This window comes from Nerophis lumbriciformis, linkage group LG03 (genome assembly GCF_033978685.3).
Source record: "Nerophis lumbriciformis linkage group LG03, RoL_Nlum_v2.1, whole genome shotgun sequence".
In the NCBI taxonomy this organism is placed as follows: Eukaryota; Metazoa; Chordata; class Actinopteri; order Syngnathiformes; family Syngnathidae; genus Nerophis; species Nerophis lumbriciformis.
The window spans coordinates 50,852,501-50,866,601 of NC_084550.2; the positions used below are offsets into that span (position 1 = coordinate 50,852,501).

General features: G+C 37.0%; 1 protein-coding gene across 6 annotated transcripts in view; it reads right to left on the reverse strand.

The window, feature by feature from the left end:
- The window catches only part of kcnab2a (potassium voltage-gated channel subfamily A regulatory beta subunit 2a), a 216,074-nt gene that overhangs the window by 25,362 nt on the left and 176,611 nt on the right, over positions 1 to 14,101 (reverse strand). For all 6 annotated transcript variants that reach the window (XM_061938783.2, XM_061938796.2, XM_061938819.2 and 3 more), the window contains 6 exons: positions 10,263 to 10,300; positions 9,969 to 10,048; positions 3,117 to 3,161; positions 2,627 to 2,671; positions 2,477 to 2,520; positions 159 to 245 (listed from right to left, as the gene is read on the reverse strand). In XM_061938783.2, coding sequence (XP_061794767.1) covers positions 159 to 245; positions 2,477 to 2,520; positions 2,627 to 2,671; positions 3,117 to 3,161; positions 9,969 to 10,048; positions 10,263 to 10,300 — 339 coding nt within the window. The remainder of the gene's footprint in view (positions 1 to 158; positions 246 to 2,476; positions 2,521 to 2,626; positions 2,672 to 3,116; positions 3,162 to 9,968; positions 10,049 to 10,262; positions 10,301 to 14,101) is intronic.

Below are 14,101 nucleotides of genomic sequence, written 5' to 3' on the forward strand. Positions count from 1 at the left end.
TCCAGCTGAGACCTCCCCCAACCCCACACACACTCACTCACTGCACTCTGGCATTTAAAAGGTCTCCAGCGTCTGACGCCTTATTCCCACTGTAGAAGAGGAAGCAACACCACAGAATAAAAATAATATTTTTTATTAAGTAGTCAAGGTTGTGTTACCTTCCATAGGCGTGTTGGGGTCCGGTCTGTTGGCAAACACGACATCAACGTAGTCTAACTGCAGTCTCTCCAGAGAAGCTTTTAAACCTAAAAAAACAACAACACACAGTCAGCTTAGGGATGAGGTATGGGGGTCAAAGAAGTCCGTATTTGACTGAAAATGTAAAAAAAAAAAATATATATATAATAATGGAAATATAATTATTTTGTTTCGGGGTCAAACTGTCACTATCATAAAACTTTCAATAATGTAGGTAATTTTTTTTTTTTTTCAATATTTTTACATTCCATATAAAAAAATACAAACAAATTAAAATTAAATTTGACCAGCACAATGTGAGGGATGGAAAAATTAATAAGAGAATGAGTAAAACAAAAAATTAATGCTTGCTGAGGTGAAGGTGGTGAGTCTCCTTTATGTTGATTATTAGCTATGATCATTATTGTAATATCTTATTCATTTTATTATTTTTATTTTTAATTATTTATTTACAATAAGTACAGTACATTAACATTTAAGTTCAAACCTTAATGATTATAATTGTATTTAATATATATATATATTTTTTTACATTTTAATTATTTTATGTGAAATATTTAAGAATAATATTTGTATTTACATTATTATTATTATTATTATTATTATTTTAGGTAAATACATACATGAATACTACTATAACAAGAGAGAGATACCGGATACTTATTTTATGTTTTCATTAGTTTTCTCAATTTTATTTTACAGAACACAAATTTTATTAAAATATTATTCATTTACAATTAAAAAAAATACATAAATGAACATTGATAATATGATTAATACCATTGTTTTTCTATTTTAATTGTTTATTTGCAATTAATAAATGATTTTATATGAATAAATGCTCAACTCTTCTTACTAATTAATTATTGTTTTTATGAATATTTTTACATTTCATTAAAAAATAAATAAATAAATATAAATACATAAATTTCACCAGCACAATGTAAGGTATGGAAAAATGAATAAGTGAATGAGTAAAACAAAAATTTGCTGAGGTGAAAGTGGTGAGTCTCTACACCCGGGGTCCCCAAACTGAGGGCCGGATCGGGCCCCCCAGCATCCAAAATCCGGCCCACGGGAAGTCCCTAGTTAAAAAAAAAGTGTTTTAATTTTTTTTTTTAAATTTTTTTTTTAAATTGTATCTTTCCTTTCTAATCCATTTTATACCGCTTGTTACTCTCGGTTTCTCCTAGCCGTTCAGGCAAATCATATTGTCTAAAAATGAATTTTCCCATCGATAACGTGACAATGTTAAATGTTGATGAACATCAATGTTAGTGAAGTGAAGGGAATTTATATTTATATAGCGCTTTTCTCGAGTGACTCAAAGCGCTTTTACATAGTGAACCCCAATATCTAAGTTACATTTAAACCAGTGTGGGTGGCACTGGAAGCAGGTGGGTAAAGTGTCTTGCCCAAGGACACAACGGCAGTGACTTGGATGGCGGAAGCGGGGATCGAACCTGGAACCCTCAAGTTGCTGGCACGGCCACTCTACCAACCGAGCTATACTGCCCCATGTTAATTGATGTTAAATGACAAAACGGATTAACTCGCTGGAATATAAAGACAATATATACACACATACAGTATATATATATATATACAGTCAAAAAGTTTGGGGACCCCTGCTCTACACATTCTCTGATGGTTTAGTTTTATCCCTTTAATTCCTTTATGTTGATTATTAGCTATGATCATTATTTTAATATCTTATTTAATTAATGATTTGTATTTTTAATCATTAATTAACACTAAGTACAGTACATAGACATTTAAGTTAAAACCTTAATGATTATAATTGTGTATATATATATATATATATATATATATATATATATATATATATATATATATATATATATATTTTACATTTTAATTATTTTATTTGAAATATTCAAAGGTAAATATTTTTATTTACAATATATTATTATTATTATTTTAGATAAATACATACATGAACACAACCATAAAAAGTTAAACGGGAGATACTGGATAATTATTTTATGTTTTCAAAAGTTTTATCAATTTTATTTTAAAGAACACACATTGTTTTAAAATATTATTCATTTACAATTAAAAAAAATAAAATAAATAACCATTGATGCAGATTAATACCATTGTTTTTAAATTTTAATTGTTTATTTGCAATTAATAAATGTTTATATATAAATAAATCCTCAACCATTGATACTAATTAATCATATTACTATTATCTTTATCTTTTTCAGATTTTAACAAATTAAAACCTTTTTTTCCCGGAAAGTCTTTGACTTACCTTCTATGATATGTTTTCGAGATAAACCTCTTTCGGTCTCGGCTCTGCAAAGAATAACACAATAGAGTTATGACAAATATCACATTAGACAATTAGGGTTGTGTAGTGTCATGGCACTCTTTGGGAAATGTGACTTGCACACAGACTTACTTTCCACCCCAGAAGATCTTTGTTGTTATAACGAGAGTAGAGCGTCTGCAAATATAGCGAAACAAAGAAAGTACATCAGGTATAACATGCGGCGCTACAAGCCGGTCCACCTGAGTGGGTGATGGATGAAAAGTCCAGTGTGTGATGGCTCCTTTCTACCTTTCCTTTGAGCGTCACACCCACCCACAGTGCAGGCGCTCAGCCGGCACACATGAATGAGAGTGGAAGGCGTACAAGTGACAAAGCTGTATCAGTGTGGGGTCAAATATGAGGCCCTGCAAGTTGGTCTATTATTTAGTGTCTTTGAGGAGACAGGCGGGGGTGTGGGCATGTCACCACAGCCCACATTCATCTTTCATCCTACCTCATGGTTCCCGCTCACAACATTTCAATATGTGCACCTCAGATGACAAGATTACAGGCAGACTGGGGAAACGGATATGAAAAAAAAACAACAACACAAAACTGAATTAAAAAGTTCGTCTCCTACCTCCATCCTTTCTTCTTTATGATGTTTCCCAGCACCACCTCGGCCCTGCGGAGCGCACAAAAGATGATTTAATAGCTTTCAAATGATAAGAGTGTTGTCATGCTACTCATAACAAACTAGTGCTGATACCAATATTTTGGTACCGGTACTAAAATCATTTAGATACTTTGATAGTTTTCTAAATAAAGGCTTTATTTTAACAAAAAATCTTAGGGTACATTAAACATATGTTTCTTATTGCAAGTGTGTCCTTAAATAAAATAGTGAACATACAAGACAACTTGTCTTTTAGTAGTAAGTAAGCAAAGAAAGGCTCCTAATTTAGTCTGCTGACATATGCAGTAACATATTGTGTCATTTATCATTCTATTATTTTGTCAACATTATTAAGGACAAGTGGTAGAAAATGAATTATTAATGTACTTGTTCATTTACTGTTAATATCTGCTTACTTTCTCTTTCGACAAGTTCTATCTACACTTCTGTTAAAATATAATAATCATTTATTCTTCTGTTGTTTGGATACTTTACATTAGTTTTGGATGATACCACACATTTAGGTATCAATGTGATACCAAGTCGTTACAGGATCATACATTGGTCATATTCAAAGTCCTCATGTGTCCAGCGGACCGGTACTTTTCAGAGGCGGTATAGTACTGAATATGATTAATTATTCAGTACTAATTAACCGAATCCGTGGAGAACGTGCTTAAAAACATGGAACTTTTGTCCAGCGTCAAATACCTCATCCCAGACTCTGTGATGGAATACATAGTAAATCTCGCGCCAGGCCGTACCCATATCCGCAGCAGGTTTCCAAGGTGAACTTCTGTGACTTTCTCGCCATTATATAAATTAAACTGGATGCCTAAATTGACCAATTTGTCGGATTAAAGTATGTCCTCATTTGAGGCGGTATAGTACTGAATATGATTAATTAGTATCGCGGTACTATACTAATACCGGTATACCGTACAACCCTATAACAAACACACACGTACAGTATGGTGTGTGTTGTGTGAGTGTGCTTCCAGTTTCCAGTCAGCGGGGTCCAGTCCCAGCTGTGCTGCAGAGCCGACGCCATGTGGCTGCTAATGAGTGACATGTTCACCATGGGGCTCATTAGGACGAGCACTGAAATACACTATATTGCCAAAAGTATTTGGCCACCTGCCTCGACTCACATATGAACTTGAAGTGCCATCCCATTCCTAACCCATAGGGTTCAATATGATGTCAGTCCACCTTTTGCAGCTATTACAGCTTCAACTCTTCTGGGAAGGCTGTCCACAAGGTTGCGGAGTGTGTTTATAGGAATTTTCGACCATTCTTCCAAAAGTCACACACTGATGTTGGTCGAGAAGGCCTGGCTCTCAGTCTCCGTTCTAATTTATCCCAAAGGTGGACTATCGGGTTCAGGTCAGGACTCTGTGCAGGCCAGTCAAGTTCATCCACACCAGACTCTGTCATCTACGTCTTCATGGACCGTGCTTTTTGCACTGGTGCACAGTCATGTTGGAAAAGGAAGGGGCCTGCTCCAAACTGTTCCCACAAGGTTGGGAGCAAGAAATTGTCCAAAATGTTTTGGTATCCTGGAGCATTCAAAGTTCCTTTCACTGGAACTAAAGGGCCAAGCCCAACTTTAATTATTTAATAACTGATTTGGAGTGCGTTAAAGAGTTTAAAGAAAACAGATCTGTTTGACCACATGGTACAGTAGCAAGGGTTACATCCTTACTAACATCGGTAGTGGAAGGGTTGCGAAAGATAAGCCGATGCGACCAGATATTTGCTTTCACAAGTGAGCGATTCGGCTGCGCCGGTAGCAGCCCCCTAGATCGATAAGAATCTTTAGATGAGTGGAAAAACACAAAACAATTATCGCGTAAAACTAGAAATCAGTTGATGTCTTTTTACTTTAAAACAACGCGAGGGCCAGACTCACATGTTTCTTTGTTAGCTTATGTGACTAAAGACAAGAATGGAGGTAACAACATGGACCGGGTGTTGCGCAAGACTATCAGTTAACAGTTTATCTGCCAGAGCTGCTCAATAATTTTTTTTCTTTAAATATATATGCAATCTGTCTCTATGTAATGTATGGTTTGTTTTCATCATTGTTTTTTAACACAATAAAAACAATATCAAAAAGGCCTCTGTATACTATGCAACCCATGGTGAAAAAAGTTTGGACACCGCTGATATAGAAAATACTATACAATATTTTTATTTGTAGTAAATCTTGGAGTAAAACTAGCTTGACACATATAGACATATTACGTATTTCAATTCAGAGATGGGTGTGAAAAAATTGTGTGTGGGAGGGGGCTGAAAAACTGAGAACCATAGGATTAACCCTAAATTTAGGTGGTTTTAGTATGTTTAATTAACAAAGAAAAAATACAAGTGAACAATATCTAAACCAGGGGTGTCAAACGTACGACCCGAGGGCTGGATTAGGCCCGCGAACAGGTTTTATCCGGCCCGCGGGATGAGTTTGCTAAGTATAAAAATTAACCTGAATTTTTTTTATGAAAGAAACCGCTGTTCTAAATGTGTCCACTGGATGTCGCAATAGCAATTCTTTGTATCTTTGTAGATGATAATACATATGTACAAAATAAACCGCATGATGTTAGTACATCAGTCGAGGAAAATGATCAAACTACATAAATAACATCCTGTAATTGAAATAGTTTGAAAATTAACACCAATGTGTTGACTGATAAACATTATCACATAATTTATCCAGAAAATATAAATAATGACAAATAAAGTATATACACTATTAACCGCAACAGGTAATTGTAAAAAAAACCAACAAAAAAAACCCCCAACAACATTATGATTTGTACAATTTCAGAATGTGCTTGTTCTATTTCTAAACAAAGAAAACAATCTGAAGTTGTCTTTATTTTTAAGTTATCGTGCCTTGATTTTACCAGTCCGGCCCACTTGGGAGTAGATTTTTCTTCATGTGGCCCCCCGATCTAAAATGAGTTTGACACCACTGATTTAAGTTTTTAATTTTTCTTTATGTAGCCGGATTTCTACTATAAATCTTATATGATAGGAACAGCTTGACCGTGGAAAATATGATTTTTTGTTGTTACATTATTTCCATTGGGAAAAATGGTTCCAAATGTAATTGTTCTGTACTGGCCAGCAGAGACAATGCATTGTGTGTGTGTGTTCTTGTATTTCTACCCTTCTTGAGACGACAACAACAAGGAAAAGTACCTTCCATATGAGGACCGGTGAACAAGTTAGGACATAAATCATGGTCCCAATACGGAAAACCATTGCATCTAATAGAGAATGTTTCATTTGCACCCCTGGTGGTGAAATCTATCAAAATTAGGGTGGTCCCAAAAAAAGAGGGATTTTTCAAATTGACTGTCTGTCCGTTTTTAAAAGTGCTCCCCCTCTGCTCAACATATGAAATAACAAGTGTGTGTAAACATTTGAAGTGCTCCCCCTCTGGTCAACATATGTAATAAGTGTGTGTAAGAAATTGAAGTGCGCCCCCTTTGGCCAAAATGTATTTAAAAAAAACAACAAAAAAATTATATAGAGACAAATTGTAATACCGAAGTAAATAATGAAGATTAAAAACCAATTACAAACAAAAAATTATTATTATTATTTTTTTTTTACTGAAAGCTTACCTTTTTTTAATTTGCATAGTATGTATATATTATTAAGAAGGTAACAAATACAAGAATGTGTGTGTGTGTGTGTGTGTATCTGTGGCTCCCACCTACGCAATGCAACCCTGTGTTCCTTCTCTGAAATGAGTTATTTGTGGGGCTCAAACACCAAGTATACATAGCCCTTTCCATCCAGCCATTAATTAGGTTTTTATTCTAGCTCAGTCTATCTTGTCAATTACCGTAAACAAAACGGGAAAAAAAACACATGATAAAAGCTGCATTATTCATACATTTCTAATATCTTATTGCTTTCACACTCTCCCAATTTGTCCCCTGCTTCACACATTATTGCGCTATTATTATGCATCTGAAGCGCCAAGTCGACGTTCTACAAAAGCGCTTTGACGCCATATGTGTTTGCTGATAGCGAGCTGAGCGGTGCTTGTTTGTATTTGTGTGACCATGCATATTGAGTCACATTTCACAGAAACAAAGCCAGCAGTAGTTATGCTGTTTTGGCAAATCGACAAAGTCCAACGATCAGTCCTCCAAATACAACGTCAAAAGTAATTCCACAATGAGGCAAACCCGCAAAGGCTGAAAATGTGTGTGCAATGTAATCTCCTCTGTGCTGCTGTGCGAGTGCAAGCTGTCAGGGTTAACACCTGTGCAACACCACTTACACGTGACACGCCGTCGCAAACGTTTGCAAGTACAAGCATCTTCTCCTTAAAACAAGGCTTTGATTTTCACCATTGATACAAAAAAAAAACACAGCATGCCTTCAAGTCAATGCAGTTTGTGCACTCCAAGAAGAAGATCAATCAGAAACACTGTTTGGAAATGTTAATCCTTGAGATTATTTCTGAGCAACGTGTTAGTACAAAACTAGATTAATCCACACTGGAATTTAACATGAAAAAGAAGCTGTGGAAGCGCTACAGTATTAAGTCAATACAGCAGCTATCATTCCATTTGTGTTTGTTTGTATAATCTAACCCTGCTAATCCTGTACCATTGCACACAGAAGGGTGAACATTTGCCAAAACGTAACCTCGTGCCCGTGCTATTATTTTTATGACGACACTGGTATTAAATCCTAAATTTGGACCTCATACATCCCACTAGTGTTGTCCCGATACCAATATTTTGGTACTTTTCGATACTTTTCTAAATAAAGGGGACCACAAAAAATGGCATTATTGGCTTTATTTTACCAAAAAATCTTAGGGTACATTAAACATATGTTTCTTATTGCAAGTTTGTCCTCAAAAAAACATACTAGACAACTTGTCTTTTATTAGTAAATAAGCAAACAAAGGCTCCTAATTTAGCTGCTGACATATGCAGTAACATATTGTGTCATTTATCATTCTATTATTTTGTCAACATTATTAAGGACAAGTGATAGAAAATGAATTATTAATCTACTTGTTCATTTACTTTTAATATCTGCTTTCTTTCTTTTTCAACATGTTCTATCTACACTTCTGTTAAAATGTAATAATCACTTATTCTCCTGTTGTTTGATACTTTACATACATTTTGGATGGTATCACAAATGTGGGTATCAATCCGATACCAAGTCCTTACAGGATCATACATTGGTCATATTCAAAGTCCTCATGTGTCCAGGGACATATTTCCTGAGATTATAAACATAAAAAACATTTTTTAAAAACGAACAAATATTTTGTGATGCTAAAAAATATCTATGTAATCATAGTAGTATTGACAAGATACGCTCCTGTACTTGGTATCATTACAGTGGATAATATGCACGCATAATTAGATTATCCACATTTTTGTTTGTTTGTTGTTTGTTTTATTTATTTTTTTGTCCATGGTCTGTGCTTATGGTATGCTTGTAATGTGTACTGTTTTGTGATTTAAGTATTCTTTTTTTATCATGACCCGTTGAATGTTTACTGTATTAACCTGCCTTAGGACAACGGATGGAAATTAGCTATTGTGCTAATTTACATTGTTGCTCTATGTTGATGAATATGCATTGTCCTAATTCAAATAAATAAATAAATAAATCAGGTGTAGATACACCAATGGTGTTTGTTTACATTTTGACGCCATATTACATGTGTATTCTAAGGCTGCAACATTTAATCGATTAAAATCGATTATAAAAATAATTGGCAATTCATTTAGTCATCAATTCGTTGGATCTATGCTATGCGCAGAGGCTCCTTTTTAAACATTTTTTTTTATAAACCTTTATTTATAAACTGCAACATTTACAAACAGCTGAGAAACAATAATCAAAATAAGTATGGTGCCAGTATGGTGCCAGTATGCTGTTTTTTCCCCTCAATAAAATACTGGAAAGCATAGAAATGTAGTTGGGTCTCTTTTATCCGATTATTAATCGAAGTAATAATCGACAGATTAATCGATTATCAAATTAGTTGTTAGTTGCAGCCCTAGTGTATTCCCTTTTGCCTTTTAGACCCCAGGAAGAATAGCTAGTACTATTGCAGCAGCTAAATGGGGATCTTGAAAAATACATAGAAGCAGTTCATTTTATTTGCCGGTCAAATGTAGTGCAATTTTTAATCCAGTAGATGGCGAATAACCATTATGAAATACTAAAACAGTATCAATGCAGTGTTGATACAGGTCGTGAGTGTGCCAGACCCTCTATGAGGCATCATATACCCATCATTAACTATTTGTCTAACGATTACAAAAAAAAAAAGTATATCTGTATTACATGTGTGCTGGTATGTGCTTTGACAATAACGGTGTACTAGATTTGTACATGGAAGGCTTCAATAAAAACAGCAACAATGACAATGGAAAGTGTTAGACATTTGTCGCTGTGCTGGATAATCCCAGTAAAAAACAGTTGACAATGACATTGTGAGTTTATTTCTAGAATTACACTGCAGGATAAACACATCCGAAGGCATTTATGTCAACTGACGCTGGCTTGCACATAGTCTCTGCAGCTCGACACAACAGCAAGTCCAAGATTGTGTTTCCTTTAAAGAGGAGCTTGAATTGACGCCGAGGCAATTCATGAGTCGTAAAAATAAAATAAAAAAAATACCTGCAGTGCATACCAGGAGAGCGCACAGCTGAGATCAAGGCCATTTTTTTTTTTTTTTACTAGCCTATAATCTCCATTTAATCAGTCACGAGGTGGGAGCTTTTTAAAAAGATGGATCAGGGATATACTCACTTCCCGGCAGCATAGACCTCCGCTGTGTCAAATAGATTGATGCCGTTTTCATACGCCAGAGTCATCAGCTGCTCTGCCATCTGTTGAGAACGCAGGGACAAGAAAACAGAACGGAGAGGGGGTGGGTGGGGGGGTGGGGGGGGGGGGGGGAAATAAAGGATCACTGATGATCACAGATCACAGAACATGTGCTGGATAATGTATGAAAATAGAAGGATTTGCCAGAACATGTGGACAGTTTCCATTTGTCAGCCTTGCCTGACAGGTAGCGACAAAAGTGTTTTATGTTCTCACCTCATCTGTTATCTGTCCGCCAAATGTCACCCATGTTCCTGCAGAGGATGACAGGGAGGGGAGGCGGAGTCAACAAACATATGGTATGGTTACTTCTTCCTTAGGGAACATTCAGACATTAAACACATGGAACACATTTAGTGAGGTGGAGTGTGCCTGGAGATACAGTATAGTCCAGCGTCTACTCGGTAAACATACAATGTCTTTGGATAGCGACAGTGCCAAGGAGAAGCCCAAGCTTGAAAACCCTCCGCCGTCGTATAAGTCTCCCGTTTAGAACATTTTGCCTTTCTGGCAAACAAATAGGGACAAGGAGATTGGAGCTACTGTAATTTCAAAAGTCTGCATTCTTCATACTTGCCAACCTTGAGACCTCCGATTTCGGGAGGTGAGGGGCGGGGGACGGGGGGCGTGGTCAAGGGTGGGGCGGGGCGTGGTTGGGGGCATGGTTAAGAGGGGAGGAGTATATTGACAGCTAGAATTCACCAAGTATTTCATATATATATATATATGTATATATATATATATATATATATATGTATATATATATATATATATATATATATATATATATATATATATATATATATATATATATATATATATATAACACATATATATATACATATAAATATATATATACACACTAGAGATGCGCGGTTTGCGGGCACAACCGCGGAGTCCGCGGATTATCCGCGGATTGGGCGGATGAAATTTAAAAAAATTTGATTTTATCCGCGGGTCGGGTCGGGCGGTTGAAAAAAAAAAAAAAAAGATTTTAAATAGATTCAGGCGGGTGGCAGTTAAACCAATTCGGAAATATATATACATAGTTAAATGTTGTTACCCACATACGAAAAACGAGCAGGCACCTGCAGCATATGCCACAACAGAAGAAAAAAAAAAAGAAGAGATGGACACTTTTACGGAGCGGAGAAGGGACGCCTTGCCGGGGTCCGGGACCGAGGCCCCTTCCCCCGAGAAGGCCCCACCGGGAGCCGTAGCTGAGGCGATCCGCGAGAAGGGCCCGACGCACGTCCAGGGTCACCACCGCACCGACACCCCGCCTCGTCCGCCTTCGCCGCGGCCGGCGTCACGCGCAGCAGGTAAGCAGCTTACCTGCCCGCCACCCCCGTGGCCGGGGGCTCGTAACAGGGGTCACTCCGCGCGCTCCGTCCGCGCAGCTTACCTGCCCGCCACCCCTGTTGCCGGGGGCGCGTAACAGGGGTCACTCCGCGCGCAGTGCGCTCACGAAAGGGGTGGGGCTCACCCTGGTTGATATAGACAGCAGGACGGTGGCCATGTAAGTCGGAACCCGCTAAGGAGTGTGTAACAACCCACCTGCCGAATCAACTAGCCCTGAAAATGGTTGGCGCTGGAGCCTCGGGCCCATACCCGGCCGTCGCCGGCAGCGAGACGCGCTTGGAAGTGCGCTCAGCGCGGCTCCCACATGATTGCGCACTGGTGTGCGTCTGGGCCGTGACAGCGTGGCACGCGAATGTCTGTGCTGCATTGGATCAGTCTCCTTTCTTTAACAGGCAAAAGCTTTATAACCTCGCTAATGCCTTGCATCGTCTATATTAGATATATAACAACGGGCGGGTGCGGGCGGATGCGGTTCTGGTCAAATGTTACATCGGGTGGATGGCGGATGGTTGACGACTTTCTGATGCGGTTGCGGATGAAATAATTGCCTATCCGCGCATCTCTAATACACACATATATATATATATATACATATATATACACATATATATATATATATATATATATATATATATATATATATATATATATATATATATATACATATATATATATATATATATATATATCTACATCCTGAAAATATGCAAACAAAACTGTGTTTAGATAATTGATACTTCAAACTTGCATAAATAAATCTTGAGGAATATAACATAACTTGGCTTCTGAGAGCTTCAAAATGTAATGAATAAAATGCTAAAGTAAACAAGCAATTATTTTAATAATTAAATATGGTCATTTTAAATGAATTATGATCATTTAAAATTAATTATTTCAAATATGTTTATTTTAATGTATAATTGTATGGCTGGATGTAGTAAGGAGTCAGAAAAAATACAAATAAAAATACAATTCATTTTGATGTTTTTAGCAAAATATAGTAAAAATGTATTTCGTTTTTTTTTTTTTTAAATCAGTAAATATATTTATTTTTAAGTAAGATAAACATAATAATACAATTTATCTCTAGTATGGATGATTTAGTTCTTGTCACCCTGTTGTCTTCCAGTCTGAAAAAAGGCTGTCCTCACTCAGGTCCGCATGGAGCTGGAGGGGGCGTGGCCTCCAGCTCCGGCTGAAAATCGGGAGATTTTCGGGAGAATATTTGTCCCGGGAGGTTTTCGGGAGAGGCGCTGAATTTCGGGAGTCTCCCGGAAAATTCGTGAGGGTTGGCAAGTATGGCATTCTTAAACCATCCAGTCCCAAGTTCGAGAAAAGGCTGGGCTATGTTTTTTAGTAAGCTGAACTTAATGTGTATTATATTTATCCATCCATCCATTTTCTACCGCTTATTCCCTTTGGGGCCACGGGGCGTGCTGGAGCCTATCTCAGCTACAATCGGGCGGAAGGCGGCGTACACCCTGGACAAGTCGCCACCTCATCGCAGGGCCAACACAGATAGACAGACAACATTCACACTCACATTCACACACTAGGGACCATTTAGTGTTGCCAATCAACCTATCCCCAGGTGCATGTCTTTGGAGGTGGGAGGAAGCCGGAGTACCCGGAGGGAACCCACTCAGTCACGGGGAGAACATGCAAACTCCACACAGAAAGATTCCGAGGCCGGGATTGAACCCAATACTACTCAGGACCTTCGTATTGTGAGGCAGACGCACTAACCCCTCTTCCACCGTGCTGCCCCATATATTATATTATTATATTTATTATAATATGTATATATGTATATATATATATATATATATATATATATATATATATATATATATATATATATATTATATTTATCCATGAGAGCATTTTTGTTGTAAATTGTCAGGTGTGTCTGTTAAAATCAAGGTTGTTTTTACAAATGATGACAGATGTGAACAAGAGCATGTATTGTGTTATGATGTAAATGAGGTGTGGTTGTATTGTATATTAAGTATGTGTCCATGAAAGGGCATTTAATGACTTTTTTCATAATACTTGTGTATGATTTTATTGTCATAATTTTATTGCATGATTTTTGTATCCCTTTAATTTAGGTAGCCAGGGACTGCAGATGGAAATTAGCTATTTAGCTATAATCTGGTACAGAACATATCTGTCTTTGAGCTTAATGTTTCTGTGCATTGTCCCTTCAAATAAAGACTAAACTAACTAACTCGATGTTGTAGGTCAAGGTTTTTTTTTTAGCATGGGGGACGACAGCTTGATGAAATGAAAAAACATATGTTTTCAAACCTGTTACGCTAACTTCAGTTATGTCAAAGGCATGTGATGTTTAGTTTCTACAGTGATAGGTACAAAAATGAGAGTTTGGAGTGAGCTAAAAAAAAAACTGCCCAAATAAGCTCCAGATGTGATGTTTGTAGGGTTGCAAAATTCCGGGAATATTCAAAGTTGGAAACCTTCCATGGGAATTAACGGGAATTAATGGGAATAAACATTGAATGCAACATGCTATATCTTGCAGCATGATTATTGGCTAAAACAACCTGATTTAATGCAAATTCAGTTGAATTTCAACCCTTCACAGTGCATTCCTCCACCACATGTGCAGTGCATTCTTCCATCACATGCACAGATAATTCCCAGCATGCTACACACTCCAGGCCACACTAGTA